Below are 24,444 nucleotides of genomic sequence, written 5' to 3' on the forward strand. Positions count from 1 at the left end.
AAAGAAGGTGGTACCATGCTACCATTGCTGTCATCACTGCAACGATGAGGGCAGCGTGGCTTGATGGACTGATTGATCCCTTTGAGGTATCAAGGTAGTGGATAGACCCTAAATTAACAAATAACGTTTGTTACGTGGTGAATCATAATAGGCTTCCTTGGTGGTATTCTGTGCGTCGGTAGAGCGTTCTAAGGTGACAAGCTCATTCCGGCATAACAATGTGGATTCAACAATGTAGATATTAGTGACACACGCTGTGTATAAGTCCGAGGGAATTGACAATCACTGAAAAGTTGGCAAATTTGACTCCTCAAGATGAGGTCACAGCCATGTGCTGCCCTCTATAGCTGGAGGCTCTGCAACAATTTGTGATTCAACTACAGCCTACAGGATAACAAATTTCTCAACTCAATCAATAAGCGTTTTTAACTATCATTTTGCGATAGCGGCAAAAAAAAAAAAAAAAAAAAAAAAAAAAAAAAAGAGAGAGCCAATTTCAAAGTCATCTTTGGACTCTCACAATAAAGAAAAGCATGTCTATGCCCGACAAACAAAATAACACCAAAAAGGTTTTGCCACCTCAGGTGGTACCAATATCTGGCCTGTCCCATGGACTAAGAGCAAAATTTGACGTCGCTATGATCTACCACCCCTACAGCAGTATGATAAATAATCATGAAAACTTTGCAGGATTATCAACCTTAAGTTTTTTTTTCTTTTTTATCTATCATCCATCAATATTCTCGTCAATTGTTCATAAAAAGTGGGCGTTAAATATTGCCTCCAATATTACTCATTGGTTAAAAAAAAATCCTTTACCTTTTCAATATTTTCCAATTTTCCTAATATGCATATTGATAATTATGTGCTTTGCAAGTATTACTCTGTTTTTGGAACATTAATCTTTTGTAATGATGACGTTTTCCCAAATTCTCTCAATAAGAATGGGTTTGCCGCTGTCACCCTCCCGGTCGGCACTGCCACCATTCGCCGGCCCGCTCGATTCCTCGTATTCCCTCGCTAGCTCTCTGTACGAGATCAGCACGGCCTTTTTCATCTCGTCTGTGGCGGTCTCTCGAAAGTGAGCGACGTGGGTCATGAAGTCGAGCATCAAGTCATCCTCTGCCGAGTCCTGTTCGAAGAGGCTGGTGATGTCGACGACGATTCGCTGCTCGGAGATCGTGAACGGGATGTCGAGTTCGCTCAGGATTCGCTCGACTCTTGTCGTGGAAACGTAATCCTCGTCGCGGAATTCGTGTGCATTCAGGCTTGACGTATCTGGAACATTGGGGAAAAATTACCAGTGAATTCCAGTATTAATGGCTACATTGCTCCTCACAGAATGGAGTTAGTGCACAAAAGAAGCGGCTTTGACTCCCTTGGCCCGAATTCACGAAGGTGGTGCAAATGAAAACGGTTTAAACCATGGACAAAAACCATGGAGCGCCAAGTGTCGCATGGAATATTTAGTTACGAAATCAGTCATTTCGTCGATGAAATTATTATTTTGTAACGAAATGACAACATTTCGTCCACGAATGATAATTTCGTTAACGAAACGGTCATTTTGTCGGCGAAATTACCAATTTCATAACGAAATATTCCGTGCGACACTTGGCGCTCCATGGTTTTTTGTCCATTGTTTAAACCATGGTTTCATTTGTACCACCTTCGTGAATTCGGGCCATTATGTCCAGCGACGGGGGTAACAGCACCCCGTATGTTGCATAGCGCTTTGTACATCGCGACATGTAATTATTAGAAGATAACGCCACGTCATCATCATCATGTCAGGGCGCTCATGGCTTTAACAAATATTTACACCTAACAAGGAACAAAACAATCCGAAACATTTAAAAGCTTCAAACGAAGTTTAAACAGAAAAACAATAATGATAGTGTATCTATTACGTGATTTGTGACTGGTCAAATTGGTATCACGTGACATTTATTCTTGCACGGGGACTACCATATAAAACACATCTATAGGAATGTGACATTTTGTTTACGTTTACGTATACAGTACTATTCCGTAGGCATGGCGTACAGAAGAATCACATCCACGACATGCTTTACAACGATTCACATTTCTCTGTGACCTCTTAACGAAATTCAATGGGGTTTTTTTTGCAAAATATAGGTAAGATGTTATATTTTTAGACCCTTAAATAGCACAGTTCAATCATATCGGAAGTTATCAGTGCAAAAATCTGATTGTATTTTTGGGTGGTCATACTGAACATGTACCTGATATTTGAAAAAAAAAACAAACAAACAAAAAACAAACAAACAAACTAAGAATTGTACGCAGACCGACTGAAACATACATAATAAAGAGTTTTATTGCAAAATGAGCTAGTGCCATATACCTTAAACACTTCAAAGTAAGTCCATCACCAAGATAGAGATAATAAGCATTTCCAGTAATACCTCACTAGTGAGATTACATGGTATGTTCTAGAACTTATGTTTAAAAATATCCTGTATTTCTTATAATTATTTTCTTTATTTTTTAGCGGTTTAATCACAAATATCTCAACTTAACAAGAATGGCCAGTTAGCTCAATGAAGAAAGACAGGAGGAATGGTGATCCGACGAAATGATTAGAACAAAGTCGTATGCTGATTGTACAGATAGTAATAGCTGAACATAAAATATAATCATAAGACACATGTTGACTGTTACACCAAATGACATTTGGCGAAATGATTGTAGACTGAATGTGTTATAGCCCAAGCGGTTTTTAGACGAGTTTGGCATGGACCATTATTTTGATCACTAGACCAGTGGGAATTGCACTAATTGCTAGTAGACGAACACGCTCAAATAACGGGTAAAAACGTGATACGAAACCATCTGCGTAAAAAACGAGATGGTTTGCAAACTGGAGCTATGACAATCACCGTCTCCAAGGATTAAACTTGCCTTTCAATAAAGTAATCAGTAGAATCCCTCCTGGTGCCAGGCTATCGCACAGAAACTGCAAGGAAGCACGGAGATTATCCACGTAGTACAGGCTGTGCACGGCAGAGATAAAGTCGAACTGCTACGGAGATCCTTCGGCGCTCTGACCGGACTTCTTAGCCATGTGTTCTTGTAGCGTCTCGTTATGCCATTGGAAGTTAGCAGCTCCAGGCGCAGACCAATAACCACCACTCGACGATTCCCTGGCAGCTGCCGACTGGAAGTGCTCTAGCAAGACCCGTGCCGGTTCCACGACCACGTGGTTGAAGCGGGCAAAACGCTGAGAGAGTATGCGCAAAAGGATGATGTCATTTTCACCTGTTTGAATGATTATAAGTGGAAAAATGTAACATCTATATATTCATACATATTCAATGACCACGCACTAACAATCACATTTATGATGAGTAAATAACACATAAGAGGTCTCGGGTTCGAAACCCATCAAGTGGATTCATTCCACTTCCATTTAGCAGAGTACGAATAGGTAGAGGTTGTTCATCTCCCTAGCTAAGCAGGATATTGACCCCTTTCGCAGGTGTTGTCTGCGCTGTATATACAGGAAGTGACTAGCAATGAATAAGACAGCGTCATCGAAATCTACCATTGGTGTGTCTAATCACTCGAGAGAACTGATTTTCTTTTTCTGTTTTTCATGAAGCCGTATACGCCATGTGAAACAGAACGAACAGCGCTTCAAATTAAAATGTAGGGCTTTCTTCTCAGTCTGTTAACAATTCTTTAAGACAGGTCATCAATATACAAATATTAAAAATGCACACACATAGATGAATAATATGTGTGTATTATTATTATGTATACATATATCTATATACATTTCCATATCTGTGTGTAGATATTATTATGTATATGTATATAATTCATAATCACAAAGCTGTAATGTGAACTTACGTCGTGCGAAACGTCGCATGACGTTAAGTTCCCATTTCAGCTTTGTGATGTATGACAATTTTGGAGTTTGGGAGGAGCTGTGTGGAACATGTGGCAATAATCGATTGTGGTCCAATTAACTACGGGATCTATATGAGAATAGATTTTTGTAAATCAGTCATGTCACTTTCTTACAGGACTTGTAGCGCTATATGCCATCACAACACATTTCGTATCAGTTAATCCACATACTGATGTAATAGTTTTATCAGCAGCCCATATTATGCAAAACGGGAACCAAAAGCCGTGCTCAGGTGCAATCTCACACAACGTTTGATTTGATTGTATTGAATTGTATCTATTTCCTCATAAATATCAACATAACAAGAATGCGCAAGCTATAGTCAAACAGTATCAACTGGAATACGACTGCCATGAATTGCCCTGCTAAGCTGCCCCTATAGACGACACTGCTGTTCTGCCGAGGGGTCCAGGAAATTGATTTTCATTCTGAATGACAGATAATACATGTCGTCAACAAAGAACGTGAAATGAAAAAGCTAAACATAATTAACGTTTCACCTGTTTCATCGAATTCGGATACTAGCTGTAAACACAAAATTTAAATATGCATATTGCCTGAGGAGATTTCATTTACTCAAGAAATGTTTCGTGATTAACGAATTTTCATTAAGATATCTTTCGTCAATGATTAATTCATTCACACAATTCTATTCACAACATCTTTTTACAGGGACATTCTGTTCAGTTATTATTATTATTATTATTATCATTATTATTATTATTATTATTCATTCGGCAATTCAATATACAATACAAGTTTACATAAAATACAATCAGAAAATCGTTAATACATGATATAAAAATTGTGGTGGTTCCAGGTGCATGCTGCTGGTTGCCAGGGGAGGAAAAGGCAAACTTAATCACCGAGGCTCGAGACCTTCCTCCCCGACCAGTGCATGCACCCAGAATCAGCTATATCAATGTAAAACAGATACAGTCATTATCAAATAATACATCATTACACAAAAATGCTCTGGATTCAAACACAACTAGACTTGGAATTTGTCAACACTGACAAATTAGGTGATCCGATCTTTTCGAAAATCAATGATTTGAGTTCTGATCCCAATATAAGCATGACCATACAGGTTTCATCTGTGTTTAGGGACATTGGCCGTGTGATGTTTGGAATCTCATTTAGAAAAGCGAGTCAGACCTGCCATCTTTGGTACCAAATTCCGTGTACACTATATCGAAGATATAGAATGAAGTATATTTGACCATTGACCCCACTTTGCACAGCCAAGATGGCATCTGAGCAAAAAGTGGTTATTTTGTAAAATGATTCTTGTAACATGGTCTTTGCGTGAGCAAAATATGGAAGAGATAGGACATGTATTCACTAAGATACAGGATGAAACATTTATGACCTTTGACCCGGCTAATTTACATACCCAAGATGGTGTCCGATCAAGTAGTTGTTATCTTATGAAATAATGTACGTGACATGAACTAAGCATGTGCAAAATTTGAGGGTGATAGAAGCTGTTTTTCTTGAGTTATTGCAAAAAGTTGCAGAAAGAAAGAAACATCTCAATACATTGCAGATAAGCTTTAAATTCAACCAAGTTTTTTAACGTAATCCCGACATCGTATGAAAAAACGAAGGTATTAAATTTACGATAGCCCAAAGTCTCAGCTACAACATATTAAAATCTGGGAGAAATTCATTGAAGCATAAGTGAGCTAGTGCTCGAAAAAGATAGTCATGTCAATTTTCATTTGCAGAAAAACTGCACTCCCATAGAGATAACACGTCATAACGAAGATACAGAATGAAGTATATTTGACCATTGACCCCACTTTGCACAGACATGATGGCATCTGAGCAAAAAGTGGTTATCTTGTGAAAAGATTCTTGTAACATGGTCTTTGCGTGTGCAAAATATGGAAGAGATAGGACATGTATTCACTAAGATACAGGATGAAACATTTATGACCTTTGACCCTAATTTACATACCCAAGATGGTGTCTGATCAAAAAGTTGTTATTTTATGAAATAATGTACGTGACATGAACTAAGCATGTGCAAAATTCATTTCTCAGGTCTCCGTCGGCTTTGGGCCTAGCACTCTCCCGTTTGCAGCGATTCAGGCCCGTCGATCGCTGCAGTGTTCTCAGCTGGCTTTCTATTGAATTATCTATGTACGACTTTGATGAAACCTACCTCTTACATGTTTCTTATGGGACTTCATACTCTGCCTATATTGGTTATAAAGTCATTTTTGACCATGATTTGGGAATGCCAAGAGGCATCTACAGGAAAGCCGAAATGTCGTAGCTAAGACAAAGGCATACGAATTGTCTCTAGTGCAAAGATGTTGGAAAATATGCTCACCTGAGCCGCTCCCAACCCCTAGAGACCGAAGGATGTGGTCCGAGGGACGGATCTCTCCCAACTTGTGAACGACAGCAGCGGAAAAGTTTTCCTCGGCCCATTTCCGGTCGCTGGTGTACTTGTTACTCTTTTTCACAAATACATTAAATGCTTGGCTATAATGTGTGAGATTATCTGATATAATATTCATTTTGCAAACGGTGCAAAAAGCTGGACCTATACAAGAAAGTGGTCTGACCAAGCACACAGCATTGAATGCACGGCGATAACAGGGAGCTATCGATTGCTGGGTGGGAGATTGAAGAGCACCGGATGCAGAACGTGAAGTCGGATCTGTGCATGAGCGAAACCGATCAAAACGTCTCTACAGCCTGTTGATATTTACGACGGTTCTCAGTGGAAACTATGGTATATTCGTTCCGAAACAGAACGGAGCGCGCGCAAAATAAGATGTCAGAACTAGCATAATACCATGAAAATCTCGTGACATAAATTCCTCAAGGGTCCGAAGAGAAGAAAAAACAAACAAACAAACAAACAAACAAAACCTAACCAAGGTCAGCGTCCTCGACGTCCACAGAAATCAACTTAGCAAACAAGTAAAGGATCAAGCCGGTCTCGGTTGGTTGAAGGGACTGTGAAAAGCCGATAAATTCTTTCGTATTTTTGGACCACTTACTTTGGGACATCAAAAGCTATTGATTCGCTTATTATTATTATGCACAGGAGTACAATAATCTGAAGTATTACGTAACAATAATTCGTGTCTTCACTCTAGGATCATAAATGATGACTCGAGTTGCTAGCCAGGACTCGAGTGGCTTGTCACAACTCGACTTAAAATGTGACTGAGTCAAACGCAAGTCAGAGTCATCTTAACTTGTTACTCCATTAAGACATTTTAGGTGAAATATATTAGGCAAATTAAAATGCGCCTCGAGTCCGAGACAGTGACTTGTTATAATTCTGCATACACAAACTAGAATTATCACTGAAGGTGATTAATACCCCCGCCCCTAGTGTTGCTTTATAGTGTGTGATGTCATGAGGGCAATGACGTTAATACCAAGTTTGTGCACTTGTCGAATTTGAAACAGAACAATTTTAGTTTACTGTACAATTACAGAGTTGACACTGAGTATAAAACTTACAGCAAATGGAAACATGCTTTCCCCCAGCATCACTACACTTAAAGACCATCATACACACCAAATTTGACCTTCATAGCTTGAATGGTTTATTTTGATACAAAAATGAGTGGTTGCCATGGCAAAACATTTTCCTTAAACTAACACATTGGTGTCTTGCAAAACTATAGATCATGATACATACTAAATTTGACTTTAATTGATTGAATGATGGAAAAGTTATTCGATCTGCAAGGTTTTGGTAAAGTTGTGGTTACCATGTCAACGGTTTGTGTGACAAACACAAAAAATTATGTGTTACACATCTATACCTCAGGGTCATAATGCCTACCAAATTTGGTTTCAATTGCTTGAAAACTGTGGAAGAAGTTCACTCCACAAGATTTAAAAAAAACGTGCGGTTACCATGGCAACGCATTGTCCGATACAAGTACAAAGGACATTGACAAAACTTCACTTAAAGAGCATCATACACACCAAATTTCACCTTCATAGATTAAATGGTTCAATTTGATACAAAAATGAGTAGTTACCATGACAACACAATTTTCTTATATTAACACATTGGGTCTTGCATAACTACACCTCCCGATCATCATACATACTAAATTTGACCTTAATTGCTTGAATGATGTGGAAGTTATTCAATCCACTAGGTTTTGGTAAAATTATGGTTACCGTGGCAACGCTTTGTCCGACAAACACAAAAATTATGTGTTCCACATCTATGCCTGAAGGCCATAATGCCTTCCAAATTTGATTTCAGTTGTTTCAAAACTGTGGAAGTTGTTCACTCCACAAGATTTCGAAGAAAACATGCGGTTACCATGGCAACGCTTTGCCAAGTACAAACACAAAGTGTCTTGCACAACTACACCTATAGATCATCATAGATACCAATTTTGAAATTGATTGCTTAATTACTATGGAAGTTATTCAATCCACAAGGTTTTGGTAAAATTACGGTCACCATGGCAACGCATTGTCCGACAAACACAAAAAACATGTCTTGCACAACTATACCTCAATATCATCATTTACCCTAAAGCCTAAGTTTCATTTAAATTGCTTCAAAACTGTAGGAGGAGTTCGCGACGCAAGATTTTGCAATAGACCGACCGCCCGACCGACTGCCCGCCTGCCCGACCAACATCACGGTGATTAGCCCTTCACACTATGCGGGGGTATAATTACGTAATCATACTCCATCCCCATCCAAATGCTAATTTACCCTTCTAAGAGATTGTCTTTAGAATGGTTTTGTTGTTGTTTATGTGACTAATTGTTGCTTTCAATCTTTAATTCTTATTCATTATTATGCTTCATTTTCTCTATACAAATTTATCTTCTTGATGTCATACATCCCCAGTTGAGAATCAGAAGGGTGCTCTCGCGTAATAAGATTTGAGCGTAAATGAAAATGAAATAATCAATTTTCATGAAATAAAACATTTAATAAAAAATGGGTACATTTGTCAACATTGTTTCAAATTTAGGGTAAGATAGCGCCCTTGCGGTTTTAATTTTTAACGTTTCACTGAAAATGAAAATAATTTAAAATTGACACCGTAATGTAGAGAATATTGAGCTCTACAATATTATGATACCAATAACTCAATACCCCCCCCCCCAAAAAAAAAAAAAAAAAGAAAGAAAAAAAAAACAGAAAAAAGAAAAAAAGAAAGCGATTAAGCCTTTCTGGTTCTCAACCGAAATATATCTCTTTTCAATTGTACTTGTATACAAGTAGGGCCTACAATTAAGATGTATGGAAAATGAAATCAACCAGTCACTTTATTTATCAGACAATGATGTCCAAAAGATGACATACTCCACATATTGGTGACATATTTTCCAAAAGCTTAACGGAAAAAAAATATCAAGCTTTATATACAGTGCCTGTTACAGAGTTTATTGATTGCATATGAAATCAAGTACACATACGATGCCATGCATGTAATCTGGATCCTCGTAACTTTTGGATGTTCATTTTTCAATCTACCAGGGGGAACGTACATGTATGAGCATAGATGCCCCATTCGCACGCATACGTGCCATTGAATTGAACTTCCTAGACTCAATGGTATCATTAAGCAGTAAAATGCACAGTTCTGAAAATGGTGCGTTGTTGACACCTTATCCGTGTACAAAATTTGTAACAACCTCATGACACAAATAAAACAAAAATGATACGTGAAGTCATTCCATATTTGCACATGTTTTCTGATTTAGAACATATGTAATTATGATTTCAAAAAATTCAGGCATTTCCATTGTAATTGCATGTTAACATAAATTTTGTTAACAAATGTATGTGTCTGTATTTGTACACATATCATATTGTAAATGATGATGATGATGATCCACAGCATTTGTATGGCGCCATATATATCTGTTATAGAAACATTCAAAGGCGCGAAATAAATATGCATGGAAAGTGAAAAATCAAACGAACATCTGAATACCTTTAGACAATTGACATAATATTTAAATTCTGTACAGCTCATAATAGACATATTGTTGTCATGTCGTCACTATTTGTATGTTGAACTTGTATTCTACAATATTATATGGTATATTGCTTTTCCTCAAAGAAAAAAACCCGATAATATTTCTACTTGTGAGGTGAGTTCTTTTCGGAAGTACAACAATTTTGAATATAGATTAATTTGGTGTGTGTATGTGTGTGTGTGTGTGTGTGTGTGTGTGTGTGCGTGCGCCGTGGCTAACAGTATAATATTGATGATGTCAAAATGACAAAAAAAAAATTGCATACGTGTCTGTGTGCGTGTGTATGTGTGTGTGTGTTGGGAGGGGAGGATAACTTAGAAGGAAAATTGCTAGATTTCACGAAATTGTATACCTAGCATCCCTAATGCCTGTATCATCCAACAGCACACACACACACACACACACACACATCCGCACTCAAATATCTAACTTTCTGAAAGTCCATTTTTAAAGTCAATTACATGACTATACAACAAAGATAATGATAAAATTAAAGACATGAGATTCTCAATAAACATGACAGATTGTGTTGGAAAGCTGTACCTTTAAAAGAGAAATCTTTATATACATTTTATCTGTTACATAACTGGTAAGTGCCATAGTATGAGTTTGAGTGTAAATGTATGTGTCTTCATGTGAATGTGTGATTTGAATGATTGTGTGTGTGAATGATTGTGTATGCATTTTGCAGGTTCTGAATGCCTGCACTCAAAATAGCTCTGTAGTTCAGTGGTCGTTGTGGACCATTGCTAACTGTGAAGTGGCTTGTTGGTGTGGAAAGCTCCGTGAAAATGAAAAATCCGCAGATGAAACTATAATATTCAATACATTGTACCCAAAGCTCGCTATATTAATGGGGATGACTTGGATTTAGGCGGCGCCAAACTTCTCAAAGGCGTTATCAAACAAACGGACATCTTGAGGTTTGTGTCCAACAAATCCCGTAGACAATTAATGTATTTGTCGTGTTCCCAATAATTCAGATAGTCTCTTAGTGGATTTTAAGCTTTTTAATAAAAGGCAATTCCAAAGGCATGGATGAATCGTATGCCATGCAGAACTGAATAAATGTGGAAACGTCTTTCAAAATTATGATTTGTATGCAACAAAGGACAATGATTACATAAGATTATCCTTTTCAAGAACTGATTGCATCGATTTTTTTTGGTTAGATAATACCAAAGTGCATGATCATTTGACATGATATCTGAGCTACATCGTATATCTTAATTTCTGTAACAAGGTGAACTTATCAGTGAAAACCTGCCAGCATAACATTGACCTGAAATCAAAGAGTATCATAATTATGATCACATCAAGCTTTTGTGATGATGAGGTTTTCGTAAATTCTGTCGATGAGAGCGCGTTCGTCGTCATTATCACTGCAACGACCACCACTGAGAAAACTTGTCACTTCTTCCGCCTTCGCATCCTTGTACTCCCTCGCCCGCTCTCTGTACTTGGTCAACACGGCATCCTGTGTTTCTTTCGAAGCGGTTTCCCGAAAGTGACCGAAGTGGGTCAGAAAATCGAGCAGCAAATTACCCTCCTCCGAGCCCTGGTCGAAGATGCTAGTGACATCGAATACGATTCGCTGCTCGGAGGTCGTATACGGGATGTCGAGCTCATTCAGAATTTGTTTTGCGTCCGACGAGTTGTAGTAATCTTCGTCGCGATGTCCGTACATATTCTGTCGTGATGTAACTGGAATAGACGCACAATAAAACGGAGGGAACACGTTAACAAAGCGCGGTCTACATGACACGAATGAATGAAGCAAATTGTACATTTTACTAACTATTTTTACTATGTGTGCGACAAAATCATCCTCATATATTATGTCAGCCGAGAGAAGCTTTCTGATAAGTTGAGTCATAATTTAAGACAAGGGAACGTATCCTACAGACACTGTTTGTAAAACATGTCGGGCCCACAGACAAACGAAGTTTCCATATGTGATAAACACAAAATGATCGATGCCAAAAGCCATCGTTTCTATTATAAATAATATCTAAATGAAATTACGGTATACGAGCTGGTTATTAATTTGTTGAGAGATCTTGGGCCAACTATAAATGAAATCAGCATGCCTTTCGTAAGTGCGATCAAACAAATCCCTCCTGGTGCCAGGCTATCGTACAGAAATTGCAAGGCTACACGAAGATCATCCACGTAGTACAGGCTGTGCACGGCAGATATGAAATCGAACTGCTGCCAGTGCTGCGGCGACCCTTCGGTGCTCTGGCCATTCTTTTTCGCCATGTATTCTTCCAACGTCTCGTTGTGCCACTCGAAGTTCGCTGCGCCCGGCACAGACCAATCACCACTCGACGATTCCTTGGCAACGACCGACTGGAACTGCTCTAGGAAGACCGTTCCGGGTTCCACGACAATGTGGTTGAAGCGGGAAAAGCGCTGAGAGAGCATGCGCAGTAAAAGGATGTCGTAATCTCCTGAAAGTTTAGAAGATCATGATATGCTGTTTAGTGATTAGCCTTTATGAATGCTACAAATATGTAACTTAACTTCTTCTTCTCCTCCTCCTTTCCACAAAACCAATAGGCCTAGTCTCACTGGACACTGAATGTCTGTCTATTAACCATTTGACGTTTGAATTTGTACAGGTGACTTTTTATACCTTTATAACGACTTGATTGGCATCGTTAGCTTATATTAAATGGGTTAGTCAAATACCGGTAAGTGACTGGCTACACACAGTCACGTGATGGAGGCACATTGGTTATGTTCACCCATGGGCAGAACATTTTTGTAATGTTCTCCCATGGGAAAACATTTTCACGTAACAAATGACAATCGGTATGTCCCCTCCCTCGCCAGTCATCATCTATAATGTAGGCCTACCTCTGGCGTGAATTTGGTAGTCATAGCTTCAATTGCGAAAGAAAGGAAAAACAAATAAATACATCTATAAATGCAAGACCGAACACGACGCCACTCAGCCATCGAGGAAACAACACAAATGATGAACCATCCAAACGCATGGCTTGCCTCCTAGACGATTACCACCTCCCAACAACACATTCATGTTCATGCAAATCAGATTTATTTGCTGAAAGAAAAAAAAAACATTCCGTACAAGAACGCGACGCCCCCATCACGGGACTACGCGATATAATACTGAGTTAAATCAAAAACATTGTCTATGACCCCCCCCCCCAAAAAAAAAGAAACAAGAAAAAAGGAAATGCACAGCATGACTCCTCACACGACCTAGCAACAACACCTTTTATATTTATGGAGATCAGATTCATTTGCAAGGGGAACAAAATACACACACACACACACACACACACACACAAATACACGTGCAATTAGATGGAGTGACGCCCCTGACTACGCACATGATCTATAACAAAAATCGAACCATACCAGATTGTCAACGAAAAAAAAAATGCAAATGCTGCTCGTGCATTTCCAAAGATTTATCTGCTAACAAATAACTGATTTATGTTTGATACAACCGAGATCATTCATTTCTTTAGAAAACACACTTATCAAAATTACTTCACCAATCAGAGGAGATGAAACTTAAAGGACAAGTCCACCTTCATATACATAAGGATTGACAGCATGCAGCAATATTGGTAGAACACATCAGTGAAAATTGGACAATCCGTTCAAAGTTACGAATATTTGCGCAGTGACTGAGAAGACTACTACAGTGTATGATGTCACATGCGTACAACTATATACGAACGAAAACAAAAAGAGAATTTCACAAAACTTAACTTTTTGAATAAAGTGCACATTTCTTCGACTTGCTACTGACGTATGTTAAGGGTAATATTATTCCCCCTGCCTTTTGAAAGAGAGAAGTCGATTGTTCTTTTGTTATGCGAGAAAAATGGAACTATGTTGAATTTTCTTTATTCTTTCTTTATATCGTTGTACTCATGTGACATCACAAGCTATAGTAGTCTTTTCATCCAGCCGTGACTGAGCAGAAACTTCAAAAATTCATAACTTTCATAACCGAAGAGTGTGGTCCGACGTGTCCGAGGGGTGGTTCTCTCCCAACTTGTGAACGACAGCTGCAGGGAAGTTTTCCTCGGCCCATTTCCGGTCGCTGGCGTACTTGTCACTCGTTTCCATAACAACCTTGTACACTTTGGTGTAATGAGCTAGATCAGCTATAAACGCGTTCATCATGAAACCCGTCTAGATAGCACCACTGGGCATGTTAACATGAGAGCATACTATGTGTCATTCATCACGACAAACAATTTTCAATAGTGCAAGCACGGATATAACTAGCGATGGATGGGCATGCTTTCCATTTTGTAAATTCACGGGCCATCGCGTAGGTTGTTAACGTTAACTGTCGCAGTGACAGAAAGTGGAATAACGAAAATTTTACTTTCAAGACGAAAACATGGCAAGGATATCAGTATTGTTATTCTCAAGCCGAGCGATCAGACTATGGATGTACGCAATTGTTATGTTCAATAATCTAGGGAACAAGCAGACGAGGCCGCGGGGCGTAGTGGCCTTCATGACCTCGTAGCGGGTGTGTGTGTGTGTGTGTGTGTGTGTGTGTGTGTGTGTGTGTGTGTGTGTGTGTGTGTGTGTGTGTGTGTGTGTGTGTGTGTGTGTCTGTGTGTCTGTGTGTGTGTGTATGGGGGGGGGGGGGTGGTGTCGGAGGAGGGTATCCTCCTCCCCAACCTATAGGGATTAGGAAGATGTTTTTTCTTTTAAAAACAAAATTTAAATTCGGCTGTCTGGTGCACACTTTTCATTAAGATATTTGGAACATTTTCAATCAAAAGGAAACCATCTCTTCATGGGATGGGTGTGTGAAGAGGGGAACCGAGCATTTGCGCTTCGACCATCCAATACGAACTGCATTCGATGAATCGGGACGTTTTGTGAAATACATGATGGGCGAGTGGTTCTATACTGTACGGCTAATCAGCTAAACTAAGTGCTTTACGGTGCAACGCTCACCTGAGGTAAAAAAAAGAGTAAAAAATTAAAAATAGTAATCGTTTATCTGTTTTCGATATGCATTCTTTACTGTATGTGCTGAGGTGAGTGCTGTGCTATGTTGTGCTGTGCTGTGCATGCCATAAAATACAATTTTGTTAATTTAACGTTTGAACATATAATACATAACTGGATTTGTTTTTAGTGTATTAGTCATGTGTCATGTCTACGTCTGTTATTGTATTCTGTTTACAATATTAATTTTAGTATGATCACAAGTAAAACATGTAATAAAAAAAAATCATGCGGCAAATTACTAAACTCCTAATGTACCGGTATAAGCTGTTTATGTGTTAACATAAACCCCCTTAATTTTCTTATCACTCACACATAATCATTATTTCGATAAAAGATTTTTTTTTTTCATAAGCGCTGTAAAAGAACATAATTTAGTGGTTGCCTTTATTTGCTCAGGGTCTAGCGTCTGGTCCATGGTGTCTAATTGACTTGTGAGTTATCCTTAGCTTGGGATTGTGAAGGTGATAATCTTTGGAATGTCGAGTTGGGTATAGTGGGGACGCTGGAGTTCATTTCATTTCATTTCATTTCATTTATTTCATTTCCAACAACATTTTCATACACAAAATAACACAACATCAATACAATGTAGAGTTCACAGTGAATAGATTGTGGAACGAGAAAGGGAATGTGTTGACTGTGTATTTGTAAATGAATATCGTTTATTTTTAGAGTTTTCAATTTAGAGAATAATGGTTCAGAGTTTGCAAGATTATGTGAGTTGGTGCAAATGCGGAGTGCTCTATTTGGAGAAGGTGAACTGATTGAATTTTTGTCTTGTTAGAACATGCCCATACCATATTGCAGTATGTCAAGTATGGTAAAATCAGTGTATTATATGACATAAAAAGAGACTTTTCTATCAAAAGATCTTTCAGTTTGAACAATATACCTATATTTCTCGATATAATACTACTTATATTGTTTACATGTTCATTCCAGGTAAGATTGGCATTAATAATTTCACCAAAGAATTTGGCAGACTTTTTCTACAAGGGGTAACCCATCAATATATAAATTACATTCAATATCAAAAAATAAACATTTTTTAAGTATATGAAATTAGTTTTTATCAATGTTTAAAGATAATTTATTGCATTTGAACGAAGAAGAAACTTTACATCAAAATGAAGTGTGTGGAAAAGTGTCTGTGGATCTTTATGTGACTAAAATATGCAAAAATGTAAGTTAAAATTGGTGAAACATTGGTTATATCATTAACATAATAGATATGAAATAAAAGAGGGTCTAAGATAGACCCCTGTGGTACTCCACAATAACTATGTTATAATCTCCTGGAGGAATATGAATCAAAATCAACATATTGCTCACGGTTAGATAAATAATTGGTGAACCATAACAAGGGTATTTTACTCGAACGCCATACAGTTGCCATAATGTTTTAATTTTCGAATAAGAATTTTGTGATCAATAGTATCCTTATTAATAAACGCTTCAATTATTTTGTCACAAAGTTGAATAACGGATTTATCTGTCAGTTGTCTGTAGAGTGAGTTTGTCTAAATCCGAATTGATTCGAAATAAGAATTTCATTTTCATTAAAAAATAATCTTTTATAAACAATTATCTCCAGAATTTTAGATATAGTGGGGAGAAGGGATATTGGACGATAATTTTTTAGTTAGTGTTTGATCATCCTTTTTATGGATGGGAACCACTTTTACGATTTTCAGTGACTTCGAGCAGCGGCCTGAATTGAGGGATATGTTGAATATGTCTACTAGTGGGGGTGCAATGAAATGAATAATCTGTTTAAGGAGACAAACACTTAAACCATCGTAACCCGAAGACTTGCTGGATTTGAGATCTTTTACGATGGTAACTATATCATGGTATGAAGTTGGTGAGAAAAAAAGAGAGAAATGTCAGGTGATTCAGAAAAATACTGCAAAAACATTACTATCAGTTACATGGAAGATGCTAAATTTGATCTTTATATATTGATAAAATACTCATTAAAAGAACTGACAATAACATTTGGGTCCGTAATTTCCTATTTTCAATAATTTTAGAACAGGTGTTTGTTTTTTTTTATTTCCCAAGAGATTCTTAATCACCTTCCAATTTGAGGTTGTATTGGATCATCTAGATTCAATATTTTTTTGAATAATAAATTTAAAATGTTTGAATGTAGTCATTGTACTTCGTGTGGTTTATGATAAACTGAAAAGAAATTTAATTTGTGGTAAACAGAATCACCAGAAAATGATGAACATTCCTCGTTGGAATATACAGTAACTTCCTCATGTCTCACCATCGTGTTATCCATCTTAAAATGACAATCAAACTATAAACTTCTGTGGGGCTACTGACAGTGCTTACAACAGTATAACCACGAGTGATGTTTGTCAGGGATTCTTCTTTAAAATGAATGAAAAAACGACAGAGATTAAACATCAAATCCAGGTAGGGAATAGTTTGGGTGAAAATCCACTTATATCCTGTTGATAATTCATTGACTGTATTACTCTAGAGCTCTCTTACTTTCAGTAGGGATGTACTTGTAACTTAAAAACAAACAGGAGCCTTAGACTCCTTAGCTATTGCCCAGAGCCAAAGGGAATATGAAGCGACTCCTCCTGCCTCTGCTGTCCATAATAAATTATTATGATTTTTTTGCAGAATTATTTTTCCCAACATGAATGGCAGCATATATTGCAATTATCAACGGAAATTTGAAGGCTGGCGGCTTGATTCTTGCACTTGGAGTTATTCTCCTGCGTAATCATTATTCATATCATTGTCGGTAACTACAATTTTGAATTCTGAGAGCTTTCCATGAAGCGTTTTATCACAATGACATAATTATGTTTTGTCTGACAAATTGCTATAAGCTACTGAAATACATGTGATCGGTTGAAAGCACATTGATATCCAACAAATCTGTCGTAAGATTCTCAGTTTACTTGTTTGGAAAAGCTGTACCTCTGAAAGAGGAGACCTATATCTGTCAGATGTACCGAAGGTACTAACAGAAAATAAAAACTGAACGAAATGATTTACATTACACTCCAATGCCGGTTCTGGGCAATCGTTATGATACACTTGCAAGATCTATCGCTGTGATCCAACAAATGTAAGCTAGTTCATCATTTCAATGTGCGCATGTGCAGCTAAAGGTCACTGCGGACCTTCTCTTGAAGCCAACTTGTAAATGATGTGTTTGTAAAACTTGATAGGTCTTCATGACATCTATGTTCTGATTATGCATGTTGGAACTAGGTTCATTATCGGAATACGCACGTGTAAAACATAAGGCATCCATACAGCATTTAAATGTCAATCGCCTCTTTTTCTACTTTTGCAGTGTTCAACCGTTCTTCTAATTCAAAAGGGCAAATTTATGCTTTCAAAAGTCTGTGGCTTAAAGGTTACTGCAGACCATTGCTAACTGTGAATTGGCTTGTTGGTGTGAAAAAGTCCCTGAGAATGAAAAGTCCGCAGATTTATGGAACTAAGATTCAATAACCATGTAAAGCCTGCAAATGGGGATGACGTGGATTTTCAATATTTATATTTATAATATTATTTTTCCCGACCTGCGTATCTCAAAATAATTACACGTATATCTCTACAAATGACTTAAATAATCTATATTAAATATGATAGTTATAAAAAACCTTGAATAATATATTGTTTACTCATTATTATTTTATCGAGCGATCCACGTCTCACAAGCTTTGCTTTTTAATGGATCACTATTTTCCATAATTGAATTTATTTTCCGCACGCCCATGAAGCATATATGCATTGTTCCTCCTAATTATTGTATATATATATATATATATATATACATATGTTGTTATATAATTCAACTCGTATACTACATGAATCTTTTGCAAATGTTTGAACAATATCATTTCATGACATGTATACTTTGTACTATGTTTTGATTTTCGTTGATTGGAAATAAACTATGACTGAATTGAATTAATTTAATTGAATTAATAGGCGGTGCAAAAACATCCCGTAGACAGTGAGTGTATCTGTCGTGCTCCCCAGAAAGCAGATTTAATCTCTCACAGACAAAGTGGATTTTAAGTTTTCTGAATTTAAAAGGCATTACTTCCAAAGGAATAAATGTAACGTATACCACGCAGAATAAATGTGAAAACGTCTTTCAAAATCATACTTTTGTATGTAACAAGGGAAAATGATTACATAAGATTATCCGTTACAAAATCGAAGCAATTCACAACATTTTATGTGAGTGTTAAAAAGGAAATTAGGAAGTATTATCATTTTGGGAAGACAAATTTGATCTAGATACTCTTTTTGATTGGAATGCTTTAAAACAAGATAAAAAAACAAATTAAAGCAATCTCGTTTCAAAACACTACATAATTTTATCCTTTATAGATATAGTGTATCTACAAATTGAAAATTAAACTTCAACTTTCAACTTTGAAAATTATGTACAATGCATTAACAGAACATATTTGTAATAATTTCCAAAAGTAAATTAACAAAATACATTGTACAATGATACTGTATACAGTACATATTGTTCGGAAACAGAATCTTTTTCTCATGCTCTTTTGGATTGTCCAGAAGTGTCTTTGTTTTGAAAAATCATATCACATCATTGCATTCAGTTTGCATTAAGTGAAACACTTTTCCGAAACGAGAGGCTCTTGATTATCGCAGTTTAGACTCAAATTGTCCAAATGCGACGAATATAAAGAAAATTTTGATTTACGTCGAATATGCAATTTATATTGACAGTAATGGTAAGCATAATATGATAATAGCTTCAAAATATGCAATGGCTTTAGAAATAACTTGTATTAGATAATGCTTCAGAGATTATATCAAACACATTATCGCTGTTCAACCAATTGTGTATTGTTCTGTGTTTGTATGTGTTTAAATATGTATTCAATTTGTTTATGAATTTGGTTTAATGTATTTGTGGAAACTGATGTAATAAGTACCTCATCAAGGAAAAAATATATTCCGTTATCAGGCGTAATGATAGGGGCAAGTGAACGTATGTGTAGTTGAGCGTACATCCCCGGCGTATTATGGATTTGGGAGTGGCAAAAAGCAAACTTGTTTAATGACATGTATGCAACCTACATGCCTATTGATGAAAACAAATATTATTATATACAGTATAATGTAAGGTTAACCTATATGTACAGACTATAGAAGCAATCTTCAAACTTCAGTTCTGAGTGTTGTCCTTATACATTATTCATAAATGCGGCTCGTCAACGAAGAATGGTCATCAAGACTCTTTTTGATCGATGTATACCATCGCAGAAAAAAAAAGAATCTGCATTTTTCTGACAGTATTAACCCTGCACACATCTTGGAATGGCATCTATTGATCTACAATGATACCAAACTTGAACGAATTGACATGAAACTAAAGAGAATATTTCTAAGCTTTGGTGATGATGAGGTTTTCCCACAGTCTCTCGACGAGGGCGTGTTCGTCGACATTCTCCTTGTCGCAGCTACCACCACTGGGAGGACGGGACTCAACGTCTGTCATCGCCTCCCGGTACTCCCTCACCCGCTCTTTGTACTTGGTCAACACGGCATCCTGCATGTCTTTGGTGGCGGTCTCTCGAAAATGGCAGAAGTGGGTCAGAAAATCAAGCAGCAGATTACCCTCCGTCGAGCCCTCGTCGAAAATGCTGGTGATGTCGAGGATGATTCGCTGCTCAGAGATGGTGTACGGGATATTGAGTTCACTCAGAATTTGCTTTGCATCTGCAGCGTTGTAGTGGTCTTCTTTCCGAAATCCGTGCATACTTCTTTTTGATGTATCTGGTAAAAAAAAAATGTCCCCACCAAGACAGATTGAGTGAGTACCAGACTTAACAAAAGGAGAAGTTATTGAAGTTCTACATGACATTTTACCAGAGACTCCAACCCAAAGTACCTTCTGATCTGGAGATTCTCCCGCCTGAAACCCCTAGCAAACGGGAGACTCAAAGTTGATGTGTGCGAAGCGCGAAATTCCAGGGTTCTAGATGCTCTCTGGTGCTATCTAAGGCTTATTTTTTCAACATACGATAGAAATATGTAAGACATCCTTTCCAACGGGAGACATTGAGCCAGGGCGGGAGAAATTAAATCTCAAACGGGAGAACGGGAGATTTTGCAAAAATGGGTTTTCGGCGGGAGATCTCCCGTCGAAAACGGGAAAGTTGGAGTCTCTGTTTTACGAGTTTTACAAGTAACAACAGCACGATGTCCGTATAAACGATAAAAAAAGGACCAAAATTTTCACACAAAATTCAAGTTGCGAGGTTTTCAATAATTCTTTTGTGCAAACCTTCCATTATACGCATCTGCATTAGGAAATGAATTTGAAATAATGTCTTAAAAGAACATTTCATTAGGAAATGAAAAGAACTTATCCCATATGGACATTCCTACCCCCCCCCCATTCCGCAGCACTACTTTAGTTCCGTTAGCACCCCTTTCAAGCCCTGTTTGACCATAGAGAGGAGAATTCAAATAAGTCCAGAATGTCCATACAGACACAAGGTAAAGGAACCTTTAATCAATATGCTCTGGTTTGTAATACCGTATAATCTAATATTCAGTAATAGTTTTCGCGGTGTGCTGATGACATACGCACGTCCAGTCTTGGTCAGAGGGGGTGTTATTCTCGGCACGCGCTGCGGACAAACCCCTGTAACGCATTTGAAGTTTCTATGTGGCACTATTATGACACAAGAAAGGAAGTGTAAACTATTATGGCAGATAGTGAACCTAAAAAAACACATCGTTTCAATATGCAACATAAATTCATGAGACGTCACGAGCTATTCATACCATTTGTGTCCATGTGTTTTAATGCACCCGTGACAAGTTAATCGAATCATACATGAAATCAACATGCCTCTCTTAAAGGTTATTAGAAGAATCCCTCCTGGTGCCAGGCTATCGTACAGAAACTGCAATGCTCCACGGAGGTCATCCACGTAATACAGGCTGTGTACGGCAGAGATAAAGTCGAATTGCTGCGGCGACCCTTCGGCGCTCCGACCGGACTTCTTGGCCATGTACTCCTGTAACGTCTCGTTACGCCACTCGAAGTTAGCAGCTCCAAGAATTGACCTCGTGCCACTCGACGATTCCTTGGGGACGGCCGACTGGAAGTGCTCAAGGAAGACCCGTGCTGGTTCCACGACCACGTGGTTGAAGCGGGTAAAGCGCTGAGAGAGCATGCGTAGTAAAAGGATGTCGTAATCACCTGCCAGTGAAGAAGATCAAAGAAAATTATGCCGTTCAGTGATTTGCCTTTATGAGCTTTATGAGTTTTGGAACTACGTTGGGGTTGCGGAGCGTTTATCAAATTGGGGTAGAGGCTGACTACCAACCATTTTCAATACCATAAGAAAGAAAAAAAATCAATTGTTACCCCGCACTCTTAAGTATAAGTCCAGTGTACCGAGATTGTAGTTTGATTATTCAATGAAAATTTCAATCAACTTAGGAATAACTTCAAAAATCCTTTGAATTCACTTGAATATAGGAAACACACCACTTTTACGAGAGCAGGACTGCAACTCTGCTTAAAGAGTTCTTAGGGATGGACCCTGGAGGTGAACAAAACACACCTTTTTTCTTTTGCATAGACAGAACAAAACTGTAGCATTTCAAAAGGTAGAATGCCGAAATTGTAAAACATATGATGTTCTCTCCACCAGTGGACACATCTAAAGATGACATTAATGATTATCGATCATTAGTTCTGCTTTTCATCGCATAGAATGTGACGAGAACAAAATGCTGAGATATATATTCATTATATTTACTGGATAACTATTAAACTTGATGAAATCATTGATGTTACTATAAGTCTGTGTTAGCTGGCGTTAATTCTAAGGAATTGTGTAAACATCGACATTCTATCACGGTTAAAATCGCAACAATAATAATTTCTCTATTTCTTTTAAAATCTTGCCTACGCATTATTCATTTCCTAAAGGAAGATTAAAAATGCTGTTGACAGCAAAATAAAATAAAAAGAATGACAAGAAATTTTGAGAGAATGGTCTACTAATATTTCGTCACAGTTTTCTCCTAATTCTACGGTTGACTGGTTTAATTTCAAACCGAATTGACTGAAAACGAAAGGAAATGCAAGTATCTATTCCTTGTTCATTGGTTAGGCTTATAAGTGTGTTTACGAAAGCACGGTAATACAGAACAAGGATCATCTTCCATTTAGCCAAGTTAAACAAAAACTAACACAGTGTTACACACAGACACACTCATATTATATATATATATATATATATATATATATATATATATATAATATACATGAATACAAATGTTCATAGTTACATTATAATTGTCATAAAGTTACTTAATACACGCAAGGAAAGTGTTCGAAGAGGTATTACTATAAATGTACATAATGTGGATATAGATGTGATGATGCTATTGAATATATTTGCAGATTTTCATGGTCCTAGATATCTTTTGTTATCATTAACTGATAAATACAGACAAAATAGAATACTTCACATGCTGGACACGAAATAGATAATGAAGATAACATTTTTTATCATTCACTATTACCGAATACTAGTAGAAATTATTGCTATATCATGACGTCATGGCTTTGATTGTCATATCGTATACATTCAACCTACAGGCCTCTACCCTTTCGTGTAGCTGTTTGTGTGGAACGTTTACTAGCCGTTTAAACTTACTGTCTTTGTTTCACTCAATTTACTGTGTGTGTATTGATTGTTTTTCAGTTACTTGTCTGTTTGTTGTAATGTGAATTTACTCTCTGTATGGACAAATGGACGAACATCATTGTCATGTTGACAAAACTGAATAATGGCAATCCATTCATTCTATTGATTTATACGGAAAATACATGCCACTTATTACTGCTATACTACTACTATTACTACTACTACACTATTACTACTACTTCTACTACTACAAGCGCCACGCCAAGGAAAATTGGAACTCTTCTCCTTTAAGTTATGTGGTAAAAGCGACAGCATGAACAGTTTGAGACACTCACCTGACCCGCTCCCAACCCCTAGAGACCGAAGGGTGTGGTCCGAGGGGCGGTTCTCTCCCAACTTGTGAACGACAAGCGCCGGAAAGTTTTCCTCGGCCCATTTCCGGTCGCTGGCGTACTTGCCACTCTTCTCCACAAACACATCGTATGTCTTGCTGTAATGAGCCAGATCAGTTGTTAACATGTTCATCATGCAGTCAGATTATAGTGAGCATTTCACGAGGCACACAATACGGGAAGGCATGTCGGCCCCTACTATATTTGCACTAAATTATAACAACATTGTTGAACCATGCAAATACTCTATTGTTATGCAGTGGACCATCGGGGATATTTACTACGGGTGACTGGCCATATGTGTATTGTATATACATTGGACAAAACATGGAATTCTTGTCATTTTTTGCTTATTAAATCTTACAATTCTAATCAAGATATATAAGTGACGGCC

General features: G+C 37.5%; 3 protein-coding genes across 3 annotated transcripts; all 3 read right to left on the reverse strand.

Annotated features, from left to right (window-relative positions):
* Positions 1-898: 898 nt before the first annotated feature.
* LOC139708202 (histamine N-methyltransferase B-like) lies at positions 899-6,468 on the reverse strand. Its single transcript, XM_071620175.1, has 3 exons — positions 6,279-6,468; positions 3,073-3,282; positions 899-1,278 (listed from the first exon to the last, which is right to left on the reverse strand). The coding sequence occupies exons 1-3, from the start codon at positions 6,466-6,468 to the stop codon at positions 899-901; spliced, it is 780 nt and encodes a 259-aa protein (XP_071476276.1).
* Positions 6,469-11,252: 4,784 nt separating this feature from the next.
* Positions 11,253-14,050, reverse strand: LOC139708203 (histamine N-methyltransferase-like). Its single transcript, XM_071620176.1, has 4 exons — positions 13,932-14,050; positions 12,800-12,825; positions 12,028-12,390; positions 11,253-11,641 (listed from the first exon to the last, which is right to left on the reverse strand). The coding sequence occupies exons 1-4, from the start codon at positions 14,048-14,050 to the stop codon at positions 11,253-11,255; spliced, it is 897 nt and encodes a 298-aa protein (XP_071476277.1).
* A 6,316-nt stretch (positions 14,051-20,366) lies between these two features.
* Positions 20,367-24,177, reverse strand: LOC139708204 (histamine N-methyltransferase-like). The gene is made up of 3 exons (XM_071620177.1): positions 23,994-24,177; positions 21,912-22,196; positions 20,367-20,758 (listed from the first exon to the last, which is right to left on the reverse strand). The coding sequence occupies exons 1-3, from the start codon at positions 24,175-24,177 to the stop codon at positions 20,367-20,369; spliced, it is 861 nt and encodes a 286-aa protein (XP_071476278.1).
* Positions 24,178-24,444: the final 267 nt, after the last annotated feature.

Source organism: Diadema antillarum, unplaced genomic scaffold, assembly GCF_040938485.1.
Source record: "Diadema antillarum isolate AM-2024a unplaced genomic scaffold, OU_Dant_1.0 seq00001319_RagTag, whole genome shotgun sequence".
Taxonomy (NCBI): Eukaryota; Metazoa; Echinodermata; class Echinoidea; order Diadematoida; family Diadematidae; genus Diadema; species Diadema antillarum.